This window comes from Pan paniscus, chromosome 7 (assembly GCF_029289425.2).
Source record: "Pan paniscus chromosome 7, NHGRI_mPanPan1-v2.0_pri, whole genome shotgun sequence".
NCBI classification, from domain to species: Eukaryota; Metazoa; Chordata; class Mammalia; order Primates; family Hominidae; genus Pan; species Pan paniscus.
The window spans coordinates 59,118,396-59,146,300 of NC_073256.2; the positions used below are offsets into that span (position 1 = coordinate 59,118,396).

At 39.5% G+C, this 27,905-nt stretch overlaps 1 protein-coding gene across 3 annotated transcripts in view; it reads right to left on the minus strand.

The window, feature by feature from the left end:
• Positions 1 to 27,905, minus strand: part of ZMAT4 (zinc finger matrin-type 4) — a 381,480-nt gene that overhangs the window by 154,214 nt on the left and 199,361 nt on the right. For 2 of the 3 annotated variants that reach the window (XM_055116502.2, XM_055116501.2), the window contains exons 4-5: positions 23,627 to 23,783; positions 611 to 838 (exon numbers count right to left, since the gene is read on the minus strand). In XM_055116502.2, coding sequence (XP_054972477.1) covers positions 611 to 838; positions 23,627 to 23,783 — 385 coding nt within the window. The remainder of the gene's footprint in view (positions 1 to 610; positions 839 to 23,626; positions 23,784 to 27,905) is intronic. The other variant, XM_008976943.4, reaches the window with a different exon arrangement.

A 27,905-nucleotide genomic window follows, 5' to 3' on the forward strand; every position in this document is an offset into this window, starting at 1 on the left:
TTTTTTTTTTTTAATTTTTGAGACAGAGTCTCACTCTGTTACCCAGGCTGGAGTGCAATGGCGAAATCTCGGCTCACTGCAATTTCTGCCTCCCGGGTTCAAGCGATTCTCCTGCCTCAGCCTCCCAAGTAGCTGGGATTATAGGTGCGCACTGCCACAGCCGGTTAATTTTTGTATTTTAATACAGACGGGGTTTCACCATATTGGCCAGGCTGGTGTTGAACTCCTGACCTCAAGCAATCCGCCCGCCTCAGCCTCCCATTCAGCATCTTTTTTTTCTTTTTTAAACACTGCTACTCTACAAAAGCATTTGTTAAAGAAGGCAGTTAAAGATAAAGCAGAAGGAAAACAATCTGGTTCATGAATGTGCCTTTGGTCTGAAAAGCAGTCAATAAAAATATGGAAATTAACACTTTGAAACAAAGGAGATTATAAAAATTAAACTAAAGCAAGCCTTCTGCTCATTTCCTTTCTTGTCCATTTCTTTTGGGTGAGCCTCACTTTTTCCTTAATAATTAAAGCAAGAAGAAGAATCATTCCGATTTGTGAAAGCCCCATCTTTTCTCTGAAAGCCCAGTTTTGTGGCAGAAGTGAGAAGAGCTGCCCTTACCTCTCAGTTCCCCCATATCCAGGGTTGTCCCCAGTTGTTCTAACAAAGCAACTCTTGCCGCATTCTTTTTGTGTTTCTTGCCATCATAATGTTGCTGGGCCATCAGAGGGTTATTAAACCAGGCTGCACAGAGCCCACAGTATCTGTCTGAATCTCTTCTTTGATAGGGAGATGCGACCGCCGGAGCAGTGTCCATCCGTGGGGGCTTAAGTGGGCTCAGGGGTGTTGCTGTGAAAGGAAACAACCAGAGAACCACAGCCACGTTAGTCCAACACTGAGTCCACTCTTCCTCAATACCCGAAGACCAAAAGTCTCCAGTTCACTCTAGAGCTTAAACATCCCCAAGAGTTCATTGACAGCAGGAAAATTAGCCCTGCCAGCTTTCATTTTTGAGTTGGGACACAAATAAAAATTCTTAATGTATTGAGATCAGAGTTTGTGTATTGTTATACCAAAATCTGATAATTCAGGAGACCATCCCTTAGGGGAAAAATAAGATTTTAAAAAATAAGTTCTCAGTTATTCCCACTGTGGCTCTCAGGAGCTATGGACAATAGCTCTAAGTATTTGGCTGCCTGGAGTAGCTTTGAAAACATGGTTATTGAAGGCCTTTCCCACTCACTTTTAAAATGCATTCTGCTCTAACATTGGCATTTAGAGAAAAAAAAAAGGTAGTAAAATACAGGGGACAAGCTCAATGAGCCAGGTAAAACTTGAGCAGTAACTTAATTTTTCTAGCATCACTAATAATGCAATAAGCCTATTGTAATTGCCTTCAATTATTTTTGTGTGTGCATAACACTAAAAATAAATATTGGATAAAATGCAACTAAATAAATAAATTCTTAGAGGTAAGGGAGTGATCTATCAGTCAAAATAAAGCTAATACTTGAAGTAAACATTGGACAATCATGACTCAAAAGATTCCGAATGAATGAATTGGAAGTTTGTGTGCTATAAATGTAATTAACCAATAAATAAAGGATTTGGCTAAGTGGTAGAAACTGATCTTTTGGTGACATGGGTTGTATTAATTGAGGAAGTCATGCTAATTTTATTGTCAGCTGCTTCAGTTTATTGTAATAGGCTGTTTTCAACCTCTACCTGCTCACGTTGATGCTGAAATAACAATGTTTTTCTAAAAACCAAAAGAAAAATACTATAGATCAGGTGTACTTATCCAAACAGAATAGACATGTATCACTATTTTGAGATTTCATTGTTCCACCTATTAAATTAACACATTTTATTGTGAGCTTAGGATTATTTCTGGTCCAGAAAACAAACAAACAAAAAAGAGCCTAACTTGCAGGAGCTTACTAATGGAAAGTAAAAATAACTTTTCTATGTATTACAACATACAAGTTGCTTCCATCCTTACAAGGACTATGACTTGGCCTTTTATCCCATTTCTCAGATGATAGATTGATTTCAGAAATGCCAGTGGCTTACTGAAGGTGAGATATCTAGTGATGGGAAAAACAGGACTAAAATGAAATCTGGAATTCCCAAAGTCAATGTTCCCTTCAATACCTTCCCAAGGATCCTTTTCATACTTCTTAATAAGCTAAGGGACATTTTTTCTAGATCCATCATCTTTCTATTTCATATAGGATTTCATTAAATTTTGGAAAAAATATTCCGATCCAAATATTTTGGAGAAGAAATCAATATGTAAATTCTCACATGGGCCATTAGTCCTAAAGCAGTATAGCAGCATCCTGTGTGTGTTCTTGGTCTCTGAGATGTGGGATGCAGCTGGCAAAACCACGAGCATTAGGGTTGTCGTTCCAAGGAAAAGCTGAGGTCCGAGACCTCAATAACAAGTTAAGGAGCCAATTAACCAACTCCCCAAGCTTTCAGGTAACTTTTAGGTGGACTTTTTGTTTGATTAAATAACTTATATAGAAACAAATACTTGTTAAGTGACATTTTAATTCAAGTAATGCCTGTATCATAACAGTATGTCTAAGAAGCTCTTTTTTCTTTATCCAGAGATTTCATCATATCGAGAAGTTTTAGCTAGTTTAGATTAAACTTAATGGTGTTATTTCTACAGGGACTCACAAACAGTACGCCCCTTAAAAGCCTCATTGTGGGATTTGGTCATGTATCACCATGTAGAAATAAAGCTCAAATGTGGGCCATTCCAGCAGCCACCCAGTATCATTCTGCTATGACTTAGAAATAAAAGCTACAAATATGCAGTTGACCTGGATGTGAAAAGATCTCTATCCACTTTTCTGAAGGTAATTGAATCTCACTTTCAAAGCTTCCCAAATCCTTATCAATTTCTGAGGATTTATAGCTAGCTATTGTTTTTGATGGCAATGGAAAACATATCAAATGTCCACAATATGAATAAATGTTGACTCTTGAAGCATAATTTATTTTTCTTTAAAGTAAGCCCTATAAAACATTTTAGTCGATTTTATCAACTGATACCTTCTACACCATATCCTGGTAGGAGTGAGGCACAATAGAATATTCATCAAATAAGATAATCTTATCTTGCACATAAGGAAGTAATTTGATGTAGCTTCTCCCTCTGAATAATTCCACTATCTTGTGTATAGTCTGAAAGTTTAAAGGGTTTTTTTTTTTTTTTTGCTTCCGTTGTAACTGTCTTCACTCATTTCAACCCAGCTTATATTCCTTTAGTGCCTATAAAAGCAGGCAAAGGCAGTAGCATAAAAACAGCCTTGAATCAAAGACAGAACTCTGGTTGGGTGGGACTCCACCATCAGTGAGCTGTGTGACCTTTGGCAAATTTCTAATGTCCCTGGTTTCCTCAAGGTAAAAATTCAGACTCACCATCTCTTTTAAAATTAACATACTTTGCAGCTAACCCATAGGGTGTGGACAGAACAAATTGTGGAAGCTCTGTCCCTTCTACAGCTTTCATTCAATACCAAATATAGAAATTATGTGGGAGGAGAGCAGTTTCCAGGTTTTAATGATAAATCTGTGTGTGTACATGAACCCTAACACTTACATGCTTTGGCAGAGTGTATTATTCCAATAAAATGAATGAAGAATGGGGCAAAGATTATCTTTTGGTTTAAAAACATGCTTTAAAAAACACTTTAGTTGACATGTAGTTAATTTCTATTTTGATTTCATAGTTTGTTTTTATTCTAATTGCAAAAAATATTAACTAAATATTTACTTTACCTGCCCTTTATATAGATTCAACCAAAAGTCAATTAATCGAAACCAGTAATTTCAACATTAAACTCACCAGGCTTTAAAAGTTTCTGTGTCCAGACTGTGCCCCAGATCAATTGTATCAAAAACTCTGGGGGTGGGAAGCAAGCATCAGGATGTTTTTAAAACCTCCCTCCTCCCACAGCCTGATTCGTGTTTCCAAAGCACGGCCAATGTTGAGAACAAATGATCTAAATATTGCCACATTTTCTTTGAAAATAACTATAAAATGAAGCTTTCTTAGATCTTCACATAAAAGAAAGAAGCATAATACATCCAACAGCAATGGAGCTAGTTTTGCTGTAGGCAATAGCCAAAATGTCATATCATCCATGAGACAGAAAGAAATAATTACTTGCCTTTTTAAAACCCCAATTAATTTTCCCATTTCACCATAACATAAAAGAATCTCTAAAATAGTAGCTAACATTATAAATTAATATTGGTAAAGTTAGATGGAAATTCTGATTCCTTTCCCCATGAAGAAACTCAAGAGAACATTAAGCTATTATCCCACCAGGCTTTGCCCAAGGCCATGACCAGAATGGTGTGCTGACCTGTACCAGGCTCTCCACATAGCCATGCACCTGTCCCACAAGATGCTACTGAATCCCATATGCTTTGTGGGGCCTTAACAACCTAAGCAAGAAGTAGTTCTCCCTCCTCTAAGCTTATAAAGCATTTACTCACTGCACAATTCATTTGGCATTTCTTAAATACCACCTTGTAACCTTAGCTGTGTGAATGCGCATCTGTGTGTATGTGTAAGGGAAATTGGAACGGAAGCTCCCATTAGACACTTTTGCATTGGCTCTCTTCTAGTACATTTTCACAATCCCTGTTTCAATTCATAAAAATGCAAAAACCCCTGAAACTCAAGTTTTTTCAGATTCATTTATTACCAAAACCTGACCTGAAGTCTCATGAGATTATTTATAGTCTTTACATTTGGTATAAATGTACATACATATTGCAATAGAATTATTAATATCTTTGGTCATGGACTGCTGTCCTATCTCCATATAAACACAGTGTATGGTATCTGTGCCTTATTATACATCCCAAATCCTACAATTTCTGATCTGCAAAATACAATCAGCCCCAAATATTTTCAACAAAAGATCATGGATCTGTGGTTGATTCAGAGTCAGTAAAATCAATGCGAGCCCTCTAAGGCTTGAGCTAATTGAAGCAAGTCAGTTTTCAACACTTGATTTCTAAGAATCACCTCATCATGGAATGAATTTCAACATCACTCTTAGTACCTTGTGCAAGGTTTGTCAAGGAGTATGTTATCAGCTGCTGTCACCTGTTGGATATGTTGTCTTGAGTAATAATATAAAATAATATGTATATTCATCTTATATTTATTTATTCCATGCATAATAATCATAGTTGATTTAAGGATAAAAATATTTCCACAGCTCCTGTGTGTGTCTCTATGTTAGTCTGTTCTCACCCTACTAATAAAGACATACCTGAGACTGGGTAATTTACAAAGGAAAGAGGTTTAGTTAACTCATAGTTCCACAGGGCTGGAGAGGCTTCAGGAAACTTACAATCATGGCAGAAGTGGAAGAAAACACGTCCTTCTTCACATGGCAGCAGGAAGGAGAAATGCCAAGCAAAGGACGGGAAGGCCCCTTATAAAGCCATCAGATCTTGTGAGAACTCACTCACTATCACTAGAACAACAGTGTGGGGGTAACCACCCTCATGATTCAATTACTTCCCACTGGGTCCCCGCTCCCATGACAAATGGAGATTATGAGAGCTACAATTCAAGATGAGATTTGGGTGGGGACACAGCCAAACCATATCAGTCTCTATCAGAAAATTTCCTCATTCTGTAATTGGCTACATTGTCTAATTGTCTAACATATTCTACAACCTAACTCTTCATGGCGCCAGCACTTTGCATGCAACAGACACATAGTGTAAATTCCAAGCCTTTTGATGAATAAATGAATGAATGAATAAATAAAATGTTCTTTACACTATGAGAAAGTAAAGAAATATGGTAACCAAGAGTTTTCTTGTTTCTTCCAGATTGTGTCATTTAGAGCTTAGGTAGCTAAGTCCTGTGCCAGTCAATATAAATATAAGCCAGTACCTGACAAGGTCCTGGTGGCTAAATTGAAGAAAGGTAACATGTCAAAGTATACATACATATCACAGTCTCTCTCCTTCTTTTGGATTCAACTAAATATATTAAAAGCCATTATTCCCCCAAACTTATATTTTCTGGGGTGGCCTATATCTGTAAGTTGAAGAGAGTGCACATCCTTCTGGAAAATTTACTTTCAAACAGGAAACCTTTTACTCTGACTTGTTTATCCTGGCATCCAAACCCTAACTCCAGCTTTCAGTATGGCCCCAACCATCCTAGCTTTCCTGGGACTGAGAGGGTTTCCCAGGACCTGCGGTTTTTGGGGCTAAAACAAGGAAAGTCCTAGGCAAACTGAAATTGGTCACCCCAGCTTCGGAGGACAGACTGGATTTAACATCATCCTGGGAAATTAGTAAAGACTTTGGGAACAACTGTTCCAGAGATGAGAGCAGGTGTTTCAACCGAGAAGACAAGATTCACGGACAGATCTCAAAGCTCTGTCAGACCACCAGGTGAGCGTCATTAGCTGGGGAAGAGGGTGACACCGTCAGCAGTGAGATAAATTCCTACCTGCCTGTCTGCCTTCTAGGCCCTTCCAGTTTGCCAAGGAGCCACAGGGTTCTCTGCCATTCAAGCTGACAACATACACTCCTCTCTCTCTCTCTCTATCTCTACATGTTTAATGCACACATACACACACACACACATACACTTTCTCTCTCTCTCTACATCCCCCATCAAGCTCCCTCCCCAAGCCCCTGGCTCTTTATTTTCTTCCTTCCTTCTTTTCTCCTCTTTTCTCTCCCTTTTCTCTCATGCTTAATGCTTTCTAGGCTTTAGGATAGCGAAGTTTAATTCATTCTCACAAGGGATGTGGGGGCTTTTGATATAGAGAAATAAAGCCAGAATTTATTCATTTTAAAGTATGTGGTTTCTCTCACCTAAGCCATTCTTATCCACAACAATAATTCTTCCCAGTTGTGTGATATTATGCAGTTTATTATGTCTGTTCCTTGTGTTTTCTTAAGTTACTCAGAGATTTTGTCTGGTCAATAAGGCAGCTTGAAACCCAGCGAGATGAACCCACTAGTGTAGAGTCCCTTGATTAATAAGCAGCAGAGGAAGTGGTAAAGACCAGATCTCTGGACTCTAAGACCAGCCCCATATTTCAATGTCAACTCGTTTCCAATAATGCCTACAGAGCAATAGGCCAAATAAACAAACAGATTAATTCTAGAATCAAAACACATTTCCTAGGCTTCAACATCTGCTCTCAGTGGCGATTATTTGGAAATGTGCATTTTTTCTAAAAAACACTTTTTCTGATTTCCAGTCCCTATGATAAACTGCCTTTATTTTTTTCCTACCCTAAATCAAATTAATGATAGCAGTATTTCTTCAGCAAATATCACTGTTTTTTGCAAATGCTACCAACAGTAAAGTTAGATTAGATCATTCAGTGAGTGGCTTAAGAGGCAGCTGTCAGTGTCATTCTGTAGTGCTGTCACCACACAGTCCAGCCTCCTCTTCAGGGAAGCACCTCACCTCCGTGCCCACCACAAAGTCAGGCCTCATACTTAGATTTATTTTGCATCTCTGGCAGAGGCGTGGGCCTCTTGTGTAGATAGTAGATGCTCAATGAACATGTGATAAATACATGAAGAAAAGTACTGGTGACTTTTAATATCAACTTTGGGGGAATTTTCATGTTTTGATAAATATTATAGCTAAACATTAAATATTTGATAGTTTCATTAAACTTATTTTACAGGGTTAAAGAAACAAGTTAGATACTCTTAATAGATGATAGATTAAATAAATTTTAGTCATCTATACTCTGAAAGACATGCAGAAATTAAAAAAAGGTATGTTTTAGAAAAGTATTTAGATACCTGGGGACATGTTCAGAACAGGATGTAAACTAAAAGATGTGGTTTATATGTATAATATCAACAAAATCACTTATACACATAGCTGCAAAACTTTATATAACTATAACTACTACTATTACTATATATATGTATAAAACAATGTAGACTAGAAGGCTATAGATAAAAATCTTAGTAATAGGTGTTTCTGAGTTGTGGAATATGGGTGATCTGCTTTGTACTCATGGATATATACTCCCCTATGTAGATGGAAGACATTTTTATTTTACCATTTATATATAGGCCACATTTAATATTACCTTGTTTTAGTACAAAGTCTAAAAAACACTGCTTAGGGAACTTGTGGTGCCACAACCCAGTCTTAAATCTCAGAAGATTTTATTTGCAATGCTTTATTACTAATTTATTGTAGAGTTGAGGTAAAATGAGTTGGAGGAAGGCTGGCCCAGTCAGAACATAATGTGAAAGTACCAGCTTCCCTGATTTCTCTAAAAGATCCTGAGAAAAGCAGTTGTCCCACTGTTATCACAGATCCAAATATGGCTCTAATTGTTTAGATAAAAAGAAGTATGTGTCTTCTCACATGATATGTCTGGATGCGAATTCTGCTACCCAGCACCATGAGATAGAAAAATCCACATGCTATTTATTTTATACCACAAAGGAAATTAAAAAGCACTATAATATATCCGATGTTTCAAAATACATGCCATTTCACATTTCCTGAGAATGAACGAAAATGAAGATGACTTAAGGGGACTGTCCAATTCAATTATGCATCAACCTTCTAAGTATAATCAGCCTATTAACAGAAGTTGCTTCTTTACCCACACTGCATTCATATATCGTCAGTCTTCATTAAGAGAGTATTCATAGACCATTGAGTTTCATTAATATAGAATAATTCCCTCTAGTTTCAGTCACTTGAATAAGTTCTAAATATTGTAAGTATGCTTGTTTTCTGCAGAATTTTAATCTTTGAAAATACGCCATTAAATAGAACTTTAGAGGGGATAAAAGTCCTTTTATGACTTTCTTGTGTTTCTTGGCAAAAGAATCCAAAGGCTGTAATATTGCACATTCTTTGCCTTGAAATCAAGAGGCCAGAATCTAAGGTCCATGAGGCAAGGATTTTTATCCTTTGTTTACTGATAGATTCCAGGTACCTAGAACTGGGCTTGGCACATAATAGGTGTTAAATAAACCCTTCTTGAATGAAGGGAGCAGCTTATTCTCCATAGTGTAACTTACATAAGAGAAGAAATCACTTCTCTTACATAAACTGCTGTACTTGAGGACATCCTGCAGGTATAACAATGAATGCCGGAATCAATGATAGCATCCACTCTGTCCAGATGGATCTGAAAATCAGTTATTTCCCTGTAGTATACTCATGGTATTAAATCTTCAAACACTACTCAGTCAAGGTGCTACACTCCCTGAGTTCATTATTAAAATGTCCGGTTATGGCCACAGTTCTCAAACTCTGTGCAGAGCTGTCCTATGATGACACAATGAACTAAGTCATAAGAAATCTGTAAGGTATTTTAACATTTTGAGGAAAGCCTCATAACATCTGTTGGACACCACAGGGACCATTAGCTTAAGGTAGCTCACAGTTTCAACTTAGATGCTACATTCCTTTTAATTATTTTGATTTCTGTGAAACTGGGTTTTTGGATACTGCTGTGTATGACCAGTCAATCAAATCATTCACTGAGAAACAAGAAACACAGGTGACAAGGTCCAATTTGGTTTTAAAGTTATGCAGTACCCACCAGGCAAACACATTCATTAGTGTAGTTATTTAAGAAGGAAACAAAAATGTTATGAATTTTTTTTCAATTTGTGGGTATAATTATTTCAGACCAGGCACAGTGGCTCACGCTTGTAATTCCAGAACTTCAGGAGGCGGAAATGGGTGGATCACTCAAGCCCAGGAGTTTGGAACCATCCTGGGCAACATGGCAAAACCCAGTCTCTACAAAAAATACAAAAATTAGATGGGTATGGTGGCATGCGCCTGTAGTCCCAGCTACACAGGGAGGGGCTTAGATGGGAGGATTGCTTGATCCCATAAGGTCAAGGCTGCAGTGAGCCATATTTGTGCCACTGCATTCTAGCCTGGGACCAGAGGAGATCCCGACTTAGAAAAAAAAAAAAAATCAGATGGCTACTAAATTATTAGGACATAAGTACTTAAGTTGTTTGGACCTAGCTATTTAATAAACTTACCTATTAGGCATTTCTTTCGACCTAAGGGAATAGCAAAAGAAAAAGAAGAGTACAGAGACATTAAGACTGTGGTAAAATTTCAGAAACTCTAAGAGTTATGACTTCACGCATTGCTTAGCAAGAATCAATGATCTGCTAACTGGGCACTGCTAGAAACCATGATGGCCTTTCGTCGTAAACCTCAAACCCCACATTTAACACGGAGTTCCAAAAGGACAACGTGGGCTTCCCTGACAGGAACTGGTTGAGCCACTGGCACTCCCAATGCCCACTGCAGGTGCCGCTCTTGGAGTACTGAGCTGGAGGCACCCCCTGGATCACTGGCAGTATCCTATAGGAGCTACAGGACTGGTGCACTGACACCTGGGAACTGAAACCAGCTTTGGTTCTTTTAATTCTACCAGTCTTCCCCAGACACCTAATCCATACCCCGTGCTCAGGGTTGGGGAATGATTTACTTATCCGGCAGCATTAGCTATTCAACTAGAGAGCCAGCTTCCTGGATCATTTCTTATATCCTTATGAATATTTATAGAGAATTCAAAGATGAGGAAAGTGATCAGTGCCAGAGGCACAGCAGAGAGAAAGTGCAGGCTAAGTTTAGAGGAAGAGAGGCAAAGAGGGTGGCCTTTTGTCCTGGGCTAGAATAGAGCTGTGACTTTAGAATGAATTTACGGAAGTTGGTGCTGTTCCATTCTGTGAGTGGAATGCCTGTGTCTATAACCGCTCTTCAGCTACCACCCCCACCCCTGAAAAAAGGGACCTCATGGTTTCTCTATTGAACCTCCATTTTGAGTTGCCTTAAGCATATATCCCTAAAAATAACATTGGTCTTAATAACCCATGGTTTGCAAGCTATGAAAATTGGCTGCGTTTTGTATTTAAATGATGAATATTAGTTATGCATATATTTTGCATGTATCACTTTGAATTTAATCTAGAAATAAAGCACTTTATCTCAACTGCCATTTGGGAACTACTGTTCTGAGTCAGTCTATGAAATCAAAAGCAACTCTAGAATTCTTGAGATCAGATGTAAGGTAGATGGGGCTACTCTGCTCCATCATGTCAAGTCCCTCCCATCACCAAGATTGAAAGAATTCAGAGTATTAAATGTAAAAGCAAGAAGGTACCCTAGTCCCTGAGGGCTTGAAGACCACACCCCTACACCACTGCTTCTCCAATTGAGCAATGAGGCTGATGAACAAAGGAGCACTGCAAAGGAGGAAGTCGGTTTTAGGGTACATAAGACTTGCAGACAAAAGTTGGAAAATCCTTAAGCAAATTCAGTCCCTAGGGGAGCAGAAGCCTACTTAGAGCCTGAATTATTCTGCTGTGTCACCCACAATTATTAATTTAACTATGGCTTGGTCAAAAATTGCATACTTCATTATTGCCATGCAGACACAGATGGAAGGGAGCACATGAGACAAAATATGAATGATTTATTTTGAGGGATTTTTTTTAGGACAAGTGTATCATTAACAGCCAGTGAGGATGTAGCTGCTTTAAAACCTGCTGCTCCAAGTGTGCACCACCCACCAAGACCATTCAAAGCACTAGGTAGCTGATTAAAGAAGCCCATCTCAGGCCCCAACCTGGACCACAGGATAAGAATCTGCATTTTGCAAGAGGCTTGAGTGACTCATATGCAAATTAAATTAGGAAAGCACTGGATTAGGTTCCTGTCAGAATCACCTTGGGGATGTTTAGACACTCAAAGACTCCAGACCCACTTAGGCCATGAGCTCAGAATGGCTTGGGGTGGGGCCCAGCCACGATAGATGTTAAAGCTTTGCAGGTACCTCCAATGGGCAGACAGGACTGGGAACCCTCAGACTGGAGCAACAGAGTAGGGATGGGCTTCACTTGCACCTCAGCCATACCAAATATTCATATAGTCATGTTTCATTCATTCAACTATGTTCTGGCACTGTGCCCTGCCTTAGGTATAGAGAGCCATCCATGACCTCAAGGAGCTTAAAGTCTGAAATAGACATATTTTGAACTAATTTTACAGGACTATTTTATTAAGATGTATTAATTCTACAGAAGTCTATGTACTTAAAAAAAAAATCACAGGCGAGGCACGATGGCTCACACCTGTAATCCCAGCACTTTGGGAGGCTGAGGTGGGAAGACTGCTTGAAACCAGGAGTTCAAGACCAGCCTGGACAACATAGTGAGACTGCACCCCCAGCTAATTGGGAGGCTGAGGTAGGAGGAAATCTTGAGCCCAGGAATTCAAAGCTTGAGTGAGCTATGATCACTCCACTGTACTCCAACCTGGGTAATAGAGTGAGACCCCAGTCTCAATGAAAAAAAATTAAAAATTAGCCTGGCATAGTGATGCACGTCTGTAGTCCCTGCTACTCGGGAGTCTGAGGTGAGAGATTCCTTTGACCCCAGGAAGCTGCAGTGAGCCGTGGTTGCGCCACTGCATTCCAGCTTGGGCAACAGAGTGAGTCCCTGTCTCTACAAATTAAAAAAAAAGTAATAACAATTTTTAAAAATCATAAGAGCAACAGGTACAAAGAAAATAATATCATGAAATATCATTTTGAAATAAAACCAAAACTAGATTCAAATCACAACTCTGGTGGGTTATTTTACCTAGTGAGAATGTTTCCTAAAATAAAATGGGGCCAGTGGTTCAATTTCACAACCTTGTTGTGAGGATTGAAAGTGTCTGTTTGACAAAAGTTACTTTGCAGGCATCTTGACCACAGAGAAAACTAAGACTAGAACCCAGATCCCCTAACTGCTGCCCTGTGTTCTTTCCTCAATCCCACATTGCTGGGCTGTGAAGAACATGAGGCGAGAAAAGCAGTTGGTAAGAGTGAGTCAGAAAAGTTAGTGCAGTGGTGGTGGCATGTTCCTGTAGCTGGTCGTAAGTTTGCTGACACTCCAGCAGTCAGAGATTCCTTCAAAGCTATCTACGATGTTTTACAGAATAATAGAAAGTATATATAAGAGGCAGAGAGATGATATGAGGAAGAAAAGTATATGATGCAGCATAAAGGATGTGGAATTACTTAGCCAGAAGACGGGGCACTGAAGTACAACTTAATGACACTTGAGACACATAGAAGGTGACAGAATTTGGGCTGATGGCCAGCTGTTTCCCAAAGCTGCTGAAAAACAGTTTTGAAACACAGAAGAGAGGGAGCTTAAGGGAGCTGATCCCTGATGTGAAGGCATGCTGACTGTCCTGAGGAGGGCGGTTCTGGGAGGTTGGTAGAATTAAGGATTATTAATACCTGATGGGGGAGGGAGAGATATTGGGTAAAGCATACCAGCCAATGAGAAAGAGTTAAATAGAATCTTATTGGAAACAGAAAACATGTTGGTGATTCAAGATTCATGAACTTCTAGGTAGAAGTCATTCTATACCCTACACTCTGGATGAAATATTTTTTTTAAAGCACAATTTTTGAATATTAAATCATCAGGTTTCATCAATTGTATGGACCTCTTTCTCTCTGACTTACTTTGACTACAAATAAAACCTCCCTTTGTGTCAAAAAGGATGGACTAAATGTTCATTTACCACATATACTACAGTGAATCCTTCCCTCACCTTCTCATCAGCATTCTTGATATATTAGTTTTGCTAACTGAAAATGAAAGGCTAGGCATTAAGATTTCATCTGCTCTGTAGAGTGAAATGCAAAATGAAGATGCTAATGATTAGCAGTTTCCACTAATCAGGAAATAATCACAGCAAGAATTCACGGGTAGGCCTTCAACCCATCTCCTGCTTCTCAGTTAAGTGATCTCAACAAGTGGCAAGAGAGCAGCAATCCTTCCTTCAGATGACTGAGGACCCTTAGCTTCCATAGACTTACTGATTTCTAAGTCTTGAGGATTGCACTCAGAATGCCCAGATCATCTCTTCAGCCAGTACCACGACCAAGACAAATTGCTGCCTCCAAAAAGAGTTGCAAAAACTTCGTTGCTTAGTCCTTCAATGCAACTGAGCAACACCACCACCACCACAACAAATTTAATAAAATAAAATAGGCCGGGGGGCGGTGGCTCATGCCTGTAATCCCAGCACTTTGAGAGGCCCAGACAGGTGGATCACAAGGTCAGGAGTTCAAGACCAGCCTGACCAACATGGTGAAATCCCATCTCTACTAAAAATACAAAAATTAGCTGAGTGTATTGGCATGCACCTGTAATCCCAGCTGCTCGGGAGGCTGAGGCAGGAGAATTGCTTGAACCCAGGAAGCAGAGGTTGCAGAGAACTGAGATGGCACCACTGCACTCCAGCCTGGGTGACAGGGCAAGACTCCATTTCAAAAATAAAAATAAAAATAAAAACAAAATAAAATAAAATAAACTTTGTTGGGCCCCTTTAATCTCCCATTTGCAATTCATGGTACCTCAAGATGGCCAAAATACGCTTACAAACCTTAGGTGGATTTATGATTAGAGCCATAAACTACTGAGTGCTCAACAAACAATAGAAGAAAATCACTTAGCAGGAAATCCTACACAAGAGAAACAACTTCTCTGAAGGCTGGTAAAGTGAGGAAAATATATTAAATTTCATATTTCTGTTTTCAGTAAGTGAACATGCTAGGTGTCTGTGTCATGTGACAATTTACATAGCAGAGTAACCTATCGAGAAATTAGAAATTATTTTCTTATAGGCTCACTTCATTAAAATGAGAGGAATTTTTGCATTCCATTCCAAAAACGTAGCTAGGCTCTGAAGTCTGGTTTTCCCCACCTCTGGGAGAGGATGAGCAAATGGATTTGTGTTGAGTTGTCTGAGAGGCAAAGGGATCTGAATGTCAAAGAGGAGTATGCCTGGTGTCAAGAAAGTAATTGGCTTCTTGGGGACTAGGAAAAAAGGGAGTTGTAACTGTTGATAGAGACCGGAGCAGCTTAAAAACAGTGTGTCCAACGTGGTGGGACCTCCCTAGGAATGCCTCCCATGGGGCCTTGGTCTTCTTTTCCATGGTCTAGGTTGAAACGGAGGAGACTTGGCCCATGAAGAAAACAGATGATTAAAATACACTTCTGAGGGAGCCCCAGGGCTGGACCTCCAGCTTGTGGAGGCTGAGAACACAAGAGCATCCTGGGTGAGATCATCAAGTAGCCAGAGTCCACAGGTGGAGACTTCTCTGAGCCCTCTGAGTGGCACTAAAGAGGGAGAGGGAGGATACCCCAGTGAATGGCTGGGGCCGGTCTTCTCACCAACCTTCAGGGTCAGAGAACAGAAGTAATTTACATGAATTTAGAAAATATTTTAAAATGTTATGTTAATCGCACTCAAATGCCATGCAGTAATTTGCACCTATTGCATCTGATTCTTAAAGAAACCAATCTGAGCATTAAGTGAGAATTTTGAGGCTGATATTTAAAATGTATAGATATTTCAAAGAATGGGAATATAGTTTGGGACATTTACTACCCATTATTTCAGGTGTGATGCTTACTTTATGAGTGTCTTCTCAATTTCATAGACTAGACACTTTTAGGGTTCTTATCTTTAATAGATGATTCAGGAGTTGTTGCCAGAAAATCTTTTGCTTGTAGTTTTTTTTTTTTTGAATAGTAATGTGTTTTGCGTATGGATTTCAAGTCCTGACCATGTCTCCTGTTGACAGTTTCAGAGTATGCACAGGAAATTGATTATTTTATTGTTCTACTATTTTCCTTTATAGAAGTATGTCAAAGAATATTTTCTGAAACAAAGGTATAACCACATCATAAAAGATGCTGAGATCATCAACTGTCTTATACCACTATGTGATCACTCAAAAGAGAAAATCGAGTTTATGGTATTGAAAAGGATTGTGAAAATCACCTAGGCAGTAGGCTCCTTGTTAAAATCTTTAGTTTTATCCAATCACTGATCTTTTGTTTCATTAGTCATCAACTATAAAACAAAAACCACAGCAGTCTTAATCTAATCATTGCCCCAAGCTTGCTATGACCCAGCGCAGAAAAATTATGGCCAAAAGAATTCAGCTTACCTCACATTGCTAATGGATTTAAATCCTACTCGCTGTAGGATAGGCATGGACTAACAGGCATGGTTTCTCCCGCCAGTGACACCAGGGAAGCATTACTGCAAGAGAAGTGTCTTTGCTGTCAGCCACTTGTATCACCTTGGGTAAATGGTTTCACCCCTCTGGGCTTCAGTTTTCTCACAAGGTATCTGAGATGGCTAAAATAACGATCACTAAGCCCCTTCCAGCTCTGCAATTCTGTGAATCTATTACTTACATTTATAAGCTTAGAAAAGCCAAAACATCAACTGGAACAAATGCACTGATCTAGAGATGATGCCTCAGAACATGCCAGCTTTCCTAATTTAAAAGAAGATGCACCACTATTAAGATCTGCTTGTTTGACAAACTATTGTTTGCATCTATTAAAGCAAGCATCTAGACAGATTATGCCACACAAACCAAATAACCTGATTCAGATGAAATAACTGCTATGGTGTATGAAATCTTATATGCAAATATGAGGTGCTGATTGAACCTAGAGTGCATGTATTATTCAAAATTTGAATTTATGTAACTTTCAAGCAGATATAGACTACCCTGATCTTTACTTATTCAACAGAGAACTTAAATAAGCAATTCTGTGTCTGGCATGGAAATTTATGTAAAAGTTCTGAAGCTCTGTCTCTCTAATTTTCAACAGGAAATAAGGAAAAAAAGAAGAGAACCAATAAGATTTTAGAAGAGGAATATACAATAAACACACTTACAATACATGCAATGAATGAGATCATTGCTTATCTGTTGCTTTTCTTACATTGTTTACTGTTCCTGCAAATAAGAAATACTTGATTTAAAGTGTATAAATATCTGTCTTTGTTGCTACCAATCCACTTAGTGAGAGCCTTGGATTTTGAAATGTTCTATTCAGTAGACCAGCAAATACCAGTAAATCACTTTATAAAACATTATGTATTGCTAGAAATGAAAAAAGGTAGGTTTGACTTACAATTCTGTATCTTACAATGTAACATCAGGCAAGTTACTCAGCCTGCAGGGTCTCAGTTTCCTCCTCAGTAAATTGGATACAATAATACTGTAAATGTCATGCTTTTTATGAAGATTAGGTCAAACAATGCATGTGTTGTATCTGTATAATATCTTTACAATTACAATTATCAGTTATGATTACTGATTTCATTATTAAGCTAGATTCAGTCTATTCGACTATATATAGTTTTACCACACCCATAATCTTTTAAATATTACATATTCTTATTTAATTGTTGAGAAATAAACAGATTTTTGAAATTTTTTTATATAAATGCAATGAATACAAAGTACTTTTGCTATGAATATAGTCCATTCTTGTTATTCATGATAGTTATGTTTTACAAAGTTACCAGGAACACTGAAATAGCAAATACTGAATATTTGCTCCTAGGAGAAATTCAGGGTTAGGTTCCTAGGAACTTGTGGTTACAAGGTTTTGATCAATCAATATACAACCTTGATGTATGTGTGTTTCTGCTTAAATGTGTCTGATTTAATATAAATGTTTGATTCATTAACTTTAAACTCACCACCAATGGCACTGTAACTCATGTCAGAGCAAAGCTTATTTTCTCAGTAAGGTTCATCACAGCCTTATTGTACTTAGGAATATTAGATAGCACTTCAGCACTGCTCTTGGGGGCCATTTTAAATGGCAAAGTCACCAACAAAAGACACAAAATGTGCAAAACACGTGACACTAAATAGACTGCAAAAAAAAAAAAGAGAGAGAGAGAGACTTGTTTACAGAATGAGAGCTGAAACAAGAAGGCAGAATGTCACCGTGTTCAACCTCAGCTGGGAATGTGCACTTGGCATGACTCACATTTTTCACAATTCCACACATGTCTGGGAATAACCCCAAAAGTGCCAGGAGAATTAATTTGGAGTTACAAATAAATCATAGTGGATTCATAAATACAGAATCCTCAAACAATGAGAATCAGTTGTGTGTATGCTTACACTTGCATGTATTTACATACAATAATATATCCATTCCACACTGAATTGTGTGGCAGACACTATAGTAAGTATTTTACTTATATCTTCTGCCTTACTATAGTAATTCTGTAATGTGTTTCTGTCACTTTACCTTTAACAAATTGAGGGCTGAACAGTTAAAACCACCTGTGAATGTTCCCATGGATATAAGCAGAATTTAAAACTGGGTCTGACTTCACAGCCTCTGTTTGTGGCCTCTGGTATTTGGTATATCACCTATTTTACAAAGAAAGGAGTTTTGTAAGATCAAGCAAGTGGACAGGGACGATACATTCCTGTTAAATTGGAAAACCACTGTTTTTTACCATCATACTTGACTAAAATTTAAATAACCAAGGTAACTAAATTTGAAAATAAAACTATAGACACCTAACTGCCTATTATTATTCTAATGTATGCTTCCAATTTTTACACATCGAACAAGTATTAATTAAATACCTACTATGTGCCCAGAGGTACAGTCATGAACAGAGGCGGTAATAACTGTGGTCCCTGCAGAGCACACCTCAGAATGGTTCTCTGTCCATCCAGCCTTGTTACTGAAGACACACATAACCCTAGGGCCACTTCAAACTCTGAAGGGTCAAAAATGAAAGAAAGGTTATTGCTAAATTTGATGTCATTACCTGTCAAACTAATGATGTCTGGGAATTATATGAAAGATTGCACTCATATCCATTTTTACTGTGAATGATAGATGTGTTCATAAAAGCTTATAACTGAAACAATAACTTTAAGGGATAATGTAGCCACCAGGATAGATTAGACTCTCCTGTAATACCAGACAACTGCAAAGTATCACAATAAAGGCTTATTTCTTGTTCGTGCAAAGTCTAATGCAGTTGAATGGCTCTCTTCCATCTTGTAGCCAGGTCTTAACACACAATCAATTGCAAGTCTGGGGCAGATAAAAAGCAAATGGGTGTCTGATAAGCAAAGTCTCTGCTATAGACACAGATGAATGTTCTTATTAATGCTGGATAGAACCTAACCATTCCAATTATGCATAATCTTAAAAATCACTTTGATGAATGGTGGAAAATGGAGAATAACTATAGTTTAAGGATTTTTTTCCATACGTCAGATTTCCTCTCATTCATATTTTCTCCAAAAGTAAGTTTCTAAAGAGAACAGTTAAATGATGTTTTCTTCAGGATTTTGAATGAGATCTTGCTGATATGGATTTATCATTAAAAAAAAGAGGTTGGGGGAGGAGAATCACCAGCTGGCAGGCACTGAATCAGGGCCTATGATCTTTGCCAGTTGCCAGCAGTTAACTGGAGTTTGCTCATATACCAGGTTAGTGTCCCCTCAAATTTATGTCCCCCTAGAAGCTCAGAATGTCAATGTTTTTGGAAATAGGTTTTTTGCAACTGTAACTAGTTAAGCTAAAATGAGATCATATTGGATTAAAGTGTGCCCTAAACCCAATGACTGGGGTCTTTTTTCTTGTTTTCCCTAAGACAGGATTTCACTCTGTCACCCAGGCTGGGGTGCAGTGGTGCAACCTCAGCTCACTGCAGCATCAACCTCCCAGGCTGAATCGATCCTCCCACCTCAGCCTCCCAAGGAGCTTGGACTATAGGCATGTGCCATCATGCCTGGCTAATTTTTATTTTTTTGTAGGGAAAGGGTCTCACTACATTGCCCAGGCTGGTATCAAATTCCTGGGCTCAAGCAATCCTCCAGCCTCAGCCTCCCAGAGTGTTGGAATTACAGGTATGAGCCTGCTCTCAGTCACATCCTTTTCATCAATCTCTATCCCAGGCACCTCCCCAGCTCCTGACTGGTGCACAGCCTGGAAGACTGCTTTCATTTTATACAGACACTCACCCTAGCACCTGTTGTGAGTTTCTGTATAAAAAACCCTTTGCCTCCTTGATGCATGTTCCTCAAAATCATCCAGTCTCTAGATCAAGAGTCAAACTTTGTATGTAAAGAACCACATAGCAAATATTTTAGGCTTTGTGACCTGGATCATCCCTGTTATAACAACTCACTTCTGCCATTGCAGCATAAAAGCAGCCACAGACAATATGTAAATGAATGAGTGTTATTCCAGCGGCTCTGCCAAGCATTTCAGAAATTCTAGTAAACATGCACCCATCTGGAGAAGGCGACTCAAGTTGCAACTCATTCTGCAGGAGACCCAGAAGATGCTTGATCAAAGTGCAGCTGGAGGGGGTGGAAAGGTAGTGATTCACAGATCCCAACTGCTCACCCTCATCAGATGAAGTAGCTGGCAGAAGCAATGAGTTGTGGTTCAATTATTCCAACACAGAAATCACCCCAGTTCAAGAGCCTGTTATTCACGGGGGTGGGGGCAGCATACCTGAGCAGAATTGTTTCTCTTACATCTTGATTCAGTTGACTGGATTTTCTGTGTTCCTTTTTTTTTCCTTTTGTTTTTATTATAGAAGCAATTTCAAGCCAGCTTGGTTAATTAGGCAGAGCGGTTCCTAGAGGAGCACAAGGCAGCCACCACGTGGAAGGTGAAGCCCTGGAGAAGGTGCTGCTGGGTGTGGCTGCAGGCAGTAAGGGAGGATGGCCATCCAGACTCCATTCAGGGAGCTGTACTTGATAATTCAGGAGGCCATAGTGTGGGTTTTCTTTTCCAGTGCCTCCTGGTCTTTCTCCTGTACTTGCAGTAACTTGAGACCAAGCCTCCACCTTATACTCTAAGGCTAGAATTCAGGTTCCTGTTTTGTTTTCTACGCTTGGTCTCCAGCCCAGCATGCTTGTATTAAATGGTGGTGTCCTGCCATGGTCTTCTCAGCCTATCCTTTCCTAGAACCCAGGACTGCAGCAGGCCTTGCTACCATCTGCCAGGCTTTCCCAACACCAGCACACTGCTGGTTCATCTGCATGCTCCCTGGGCCCAGAGCCTCCGATGCTGGTACCATCCTCCTATCAGGCCTTCAACCCTTAAACTGGGACACCCCCACAATGCCTACTTCTGCTGTTGGGACTCAAAACAATATCTCAAAATGAAGACCTGAGCAGCAGCCTCAGAAGTGAAGTTTTTCTCTGACATTCTCCTACCCTCCTGTCTCCCAGTCCCATTCTCCCCCAAGGATAGCCTGGAAACCTGCTTCTCCAAGGCAGATCTTAGAAACCAGAACCCCCTTTTCCCCAAAGCCAGCCATAAAACCTAAAAACTATTGATCTAACTTCCCCTCATTCCCCTCCCCTTTCTGTGTAAAAACTGACCATAAAGAAATTATCTGATTGACCTTGCTGGAGAGTAGGACATGAGACCCCCTTTCCAGAGAGGGTCCTGCTCCACACCCAGAAGGAAGGAGTGCTGCTCAGAGAGGCCAAGAAGAATCTAGACAGACAGGCTTTGCTGGGTGTCCCCACTCTGTCCAATAGCATTGGATCGTTCCCTTTTTGTGCAATCATATTTCTACAAGGTTGCCCTTACTTTGTTGAAGTAACCATAAAAATGACCAATTTCTACTGCATTCGGGTCTTCATTCTGAAGGCACTCGTGTACACACATTGCATACATTTGCATGTCTTTTCTCCTATTAACCAATCTGCCTCATGTCTGACTACTTGCTCCCTCTAGTAGGAGGCCTTGCTTTCTCTGCTCCCTGCCAACAGCTGGGTTGACACCAACCCAAGCCAGGAGCCAGTTTAGCTTCCTAGGCCCTCTGATCTGTCTGGTGCTGCCACTTTCCAAGATCCTTTCTGCTCAAAGCAGCGGCAGAGGGGAATGGATGGGAGGGCACGCTGCAGAAGGGGGTATAAGCTGGGTGTGAAGGGGGAGCTGGCGCAAGGCAGGCCCAACCTGAGCCATAGCTTTCGGTGCACCACACCCTATTCGTTCCCTTCTTGCCTATCCAGCAACCTGGTTTCTGCAACAGGGAAGGCTGAGCTAGTCCCATGAACAGCCAAGACTAAGCCATTAAGTAAAGGCTGTACTTCGCTTTTTCCTTTTCCTTTGGAATATATTGATGACGGCTAACAAATTACACTCGAGTTCTATTTCCCAGATCTGAGGGTGTTTGAATTCAGGAAAACAATTGGATGCTTGGTTGTCTTGAAGCTGTATTTAAATTCACAAAGAACTGGTTTTGCCATGTGGCAATTTTTTTTTTTTTTTTTTTTTGCAGAAAGAATAACTCTCCCATTTGCTAATTGATGTGATAAGCAAACACACACCTTCTCCTCTTCCATCATTACCTCCAAAATTTAATTTAACAGTAATATTCTGCTTCAGCAGAGAGAACAAATGGACTGGTTATTAATTCATGGAAAACAGGTAAAAATTTTCCAGTGACTGTTTTTTTGAGGTGTCTATTTTAAGAGATTTGATGGGGAGTAGGTTACAAGGTGAATATGCAACATTTAAGGGAGCAAGAATCAGGAGTTTCAATTGACTGGCTGCTTGTCAAAGGCTGAAACACAACCTGTGCCCCCAAACATACTGAGCTTGTCTCCAGATTTCATGTGTTTTGCAGCCTCATCCTATGCCTGAATGTCACAGCCACCTTTATAAAAACAATGTTGTTTAGTTAAACTAAATAGAAAAATACAGTAAAATGATTCCTTGTGATTCTCTAGGTAAAAGAATACATTTTTTCTTAAGAAAAACAGTGGTAAGGATAAAAGCAAAGCATTGTTTTAGGCTCTCTCCAGTTTGCAAAATGGCATTTACAAAATAATTACACCTACAGTTTATGCATGATTCATTAGACAGCAGATAAAATGTACTGCTAAATTTTAATCGCATGGAAAGAGTAGGCACCATGAAATATGCCCCCAACTTCTCTGGATTCTAACCTGTCTGGTCACATTTCTGCCACAACATAAATCTTGTCCAAATAGTTTATCTTGATTAAATTATAACAGTGTTTTAGTTTCATGATGTGATAGACCTCTGAAGAATTTATTTTAGCTAAGCAATTAGAAGGTCAAATCATCGGTTATCAATATTTAAGGTTTTACTTGTGAAAGTTAATAGGCTTGAATCACAGGATCTCCTGCAAGATGAATCACAGGATCCCCTGCAAAGATGATGAGAATGTCATCTCAGAAAAAAAAAAAATAAATCAGTTCTTGGCACACTAAAGTAGTTTTAAAGATTACAGTTTTCCTTTCTTTTCCTCCCACTCTCCCCTGCCAAGGTAAAAAAAACGATGATGTCCTGCATTATAGACATTGGTAGGGGACCTCTCTATTACACATGACACAGCATGCATGATCCACACTAATTGCAAATGGAATCTAGAAAACAGAATAGATATCACATCTTATATAATACACAGTAGGCATGATAGACAATGCACACAGCTCTTCAGCAGTTGCAAGCTGCTGCATTACTTCATCGAAAGGAACTAGGGTGATAGAATGAGCACCTGAAATGGTATTTAGGGGTCTTAGGACAGCCAGGTCTGCTGAGGTCAGCCACCCATCCCTTTAGGCTTTGAGTGACGTCCACCATTAGGCTCTGGTTCTGGCAACTGCGTCTGAAGGAGGAGCATGATCCGCATGACAGGCCAGCACTTGGTTTTCAGGGTCTCCCCACGATCACTGTTCCTGCACGTACCTGTGGTCTTTAATGGGGTCTTCTCTCCTAGCAAGAGTTTTAACCTCTTGGCGTGGATTTTGCCTTGATAATGGGAATCGGCCACCACCGCTGAAGTGAATGACATGTTGCAGAGTGTGCAGCACTTGTTCTTATCCACCATGTCGGCATCACTTCCCTGCGCGGGGAGAAAGAAAGGCCACGTGTGAGAGAAACCCATTCCATTCTTTTACAAATGAGACTTACCGAGACGAACTAGTGTATTGAAATATCTAGTCTTTGTTCTGCAAGCTCTCTCTCTTTTTGCTTTGCTTTCTACTCTCTTCTTTAAAAAAATTTTTTTTATTATACTTTAAGTTCTGGGATACATGTGCAGAAAGTGCAGGTTTGTTACATAGGTATACACGTGCCATGGTGGTTTGCTGCACCCACCTACCTGTCATCTACATTAGGTATTTCTCCTAATGCTATCCCTCCCCTAGCCCCCTCACCCCCTGACAGGCCCCGGTGCAATCTCTTTTTCTTCATGATAATCATCATCAAAACTTACTCAGTGACTGACTTTGACATACAGTTAGTAGCTATTAATGCCAGATACTGGGATTTCAGGACAAATTTGTAGAGATGAGTTATCCAAATAAAAACAGGGCCCACAATTAAGAGAGGGCACATTGAGCCTGGCATGGTGAAGGAAAGCAGTCTCTAATTGGACCCATTATACTCATTAAAGTCTGTAAAATATCAGAGTTCAGATAGCCTGAATTATTTAGCAGAAATTATCATTTGTTATTCCACTCTGCTTTTGACCAATTTTAGCCTCACCAGGATACATGGCCATGATGTTCAAGATTTTTAGAGATTTCTTTAAGGAATTGAGTGTTTTTCATAATTAACTCGATTCTGTATCATAAAGCTATGATGACTGTGCTGGCTGGATTTTCTGGGAGAGTTTGCGTAATTTTCCTTTTTTTCAGGAAAGGTGATTCATTAAATGCTGCACAAAATGCTTAAATCCAGCTGGATTTTTATTCTTTTGTAAGACTTAATGAAAATGAATCATAATTCAGAAAAAAATAAATCCTTGGTCAGACCATGTGACCTGCTATTGTGCTCGCAGGTCATCAATTACCTATACTTATGAAGGGAAGGAGTAATCCATTGCTTCCCCTCCTGCTTAGTTAGAAATGGAGGGTAGAACAGACTTTTAAATAAGAAGTTAATCTATTCCTTAATGGTGCAGCAACAGCCAAACATCTCTTTGTTAAAGAGCAAGCTGGAATGAGTATATGGCCCCACAATGGCCACTTCTCTTATTCCTAGTGAGCCCAGAGAGTACAATTTAAAATTGGATGGTGAGGAGGATGAGGGTCGCAACTGGTTGGAGGAAAGGAATTACATATTTTATCTGCGTAGTAATAAGATGTCCAGACTGCTAGAGAGAGTGTTGCCTTGCAAATTATGTGGTAGTTAGGAAATGAACTCCTTCCTCCTTAAGACATTATTCTGTAATATCTCTGATAATTAGCATTTCATCCTTGGAAGGAAGGGGTTGTGTGTGTGTCCCAGGAGCAGGAGGCTGGCCTGAAGTTCAGGGAGAGACTTCAAACATTGGGGCTAGGATGGAGGTTGTCAGTGAGTGGAAATGACCACTGGAGAGAGGAGGGGCTTTCCCAATAGGTCCTCTCCTGCTAGGAAATCTAGTAGCCCTGAGGCTGTGCTCATTGGCAATACTCTTGCTGAGGGTTTAAAGCCAAAGTGCTTTCAGTTTTCTCCATAGAGAAAAAAACAAAATAGTACGAATACTTTTAGTTCTGTGTGGAATACTATGGAAATGAAATGGACCTGGAGGTAAGGGGCAGGGTTGGCTTCCTGGCTCCCCTGAGCTACCTACCTCCTCAGTCAAGCCTAGGAGACAGGATGGAAACCAGGGAGATGGCATATACCAGGATCACCAGGAAGAGGCAAATCAGGGAGTTCCTGAAGGGTTCCAGCCCATTAAATGAGGAGTAGATTATGCAAGAGGAATGAGAGACCAAACTTGGTGCCTCTTTACTACATGCTGGAGGATATGTATTAGTCTCACTTTTTAAAATTTGTGTACATTTGAGGGATACAAGTGCAGTTTTGTGACACAGATATATTGCAGAACGGTGAAGTCTGGGCTATTAGCATAACAAAGAACTAAAAATAGAACTACCATGTGATCCAGAAATCCCACTAATGGGTATCTACCCAAAGGAAAAAAAATCATTGTGTTAAAAAGATAACTTCACTCTTATGTTTATTGCAGCACTATTCACAATAGCAAATATATTGAATCAACGTAAGTGTCCATCAATAGACGATTGGATAAAGAAAATGTAAATGCACACACACACACACACAAACACCATGGAATACTACTCAGCCATAAAAAAGAATGAAATCAAGTCTTACCCTTTTTTAAAAAGGAAGATTATAAGGGTGAAAGTGAGTGTTTGAATTATACCATTTTTTTAACTACTTACGCATAACATAGGTCAAAGCGTGTAATTTTTTAAAATTAGGAACAAGTTCATAAGCCAGAGCTTAATTCTCAGTCTTAGAATCTGTGTATCTGTTCATCTGTGCATTCTCTTTAGAATCTATGCATCTGTTCCACCACTTCCAGTGAAAACTCCAGCCATGCCTGGCCTTTCTTCCTGAAGCTCTAACCGGTAGAAATGTCTAAAGAAAGTCTAGAGGCCCAGACATAGAGGCCAGCATCACCATACAAAATGACTGAGAACTAGTTTCCAGGGCAAAGAGTTGCCCTTAATGAATGAAAAATGGATTTATGGTATTTATTTACCCAACACATTTTTAAGGACCTACTAATTGTGTTAGGTGCTGTGGTAGATGAATATGACTCCATGCCCTGTTATCAAGGAGGCTGGCATCAGGAGAATTGGAGAAGTAGACAGAAAATAAGGGGAAGTATTATAATCAAAGAACTAGAGTCTCATATTGGACTCACATACTCCTAATTGTAAGATTTAAAAAAAAAACATTAATGTAAATCAGGACTGTGTGGGTTTTCATCTTTAAGCCTTCTTAAAGGAAATGCTGGAATGCCCTTTTGAATCACTTCGTGTCTAATTCAGTCGTACCAGAATCTGTCTTCCTGGCTCATCACTTCCTTGAGGGGAAGCTGCTGCTTTTTTTTTTTTTTTTTTTTTTTTTTTGGCTACAGAGTCTTGCTCTGTCACTCAGGCTGGAGTGCAGTGGTGCCATCATAGCTCATTATAGCCTGGAACTCCTTAGGTTCAAGCAATCCTTTCACCTCAACCTCCAGAGTAGCTAGGATCACAGGCACATGCCACTACACCTGGATAATACTTTTTTATTGTTTGTAGAGAGAGAATGTCTACAACCTGTTTTCCGGGCTGGCCTCGAACTCCTAGGCTCAAGCAATGCTCCTGCTTTGGCCTCCCAAAGTGCTGGGATTGTAGGAGTGAGCCACTGTACCAGCCTGAAACTCCCTCTGGCTCCCTCTACTGTCTGGGAGAAGTGAGAACCAGCCTTTGGGTCTCCTGGGTGCCTTGTACATTCTTCTTCTACAGAACATGGAATTATTGCACTTACTTGTTTTCATATTTGTCCGCCTCATGAGATGGCAAAACTTCTTTAAGGTCTAGGAAACTGTCTCATTGATAGTGAGGAGCCAGCACCTAGCACCACATTTACCACACTGGAGGACCTTCAAATGTGTACTGAATGAATGGAGCAGAGGGTTCGTTTGTGGGATTAGTAACTTGTATGACATAAAAGTCAAAAGAAGAGACAGGTAACATAGGGAGGTCTATGGCAACCCACCATTTTTCCAACTGACAGAAAGATGGCCAGGTAAAGAACCAGAGGTGACAACAATTTATAAACCAACTTGAGGGTTCAGTAGGGAAATATGTTAGTTTCACAATGGTAGTTTTAATATATATTCCTAGATTTCTGCTCTCCTGAGCAATCTCATTATCATGTAGAAAAATAAAAAATAATAGAAGAGGAAAACCAATTCTTATACAATAATGTATCATGGGATATAGTTATGCCATAGTTGTAAAAGAGGGACCAGGCAATTTTAGGTACCTGACAATAGAGGGGCTGTGAGGCCCTCAAAAGTTAGGCAGCCTTTCATGCCAACAGTACACACTTAGTGAGATACTTTACAAAAGGGGCCAGTTATTCACATAGTGCAATTCTAACTGCCACTAACACTAACTGCTCTAATGACACTGGTGGATACACAACTATGCAGAATTTTTTTTTTTTTTTTTTTTTTTTT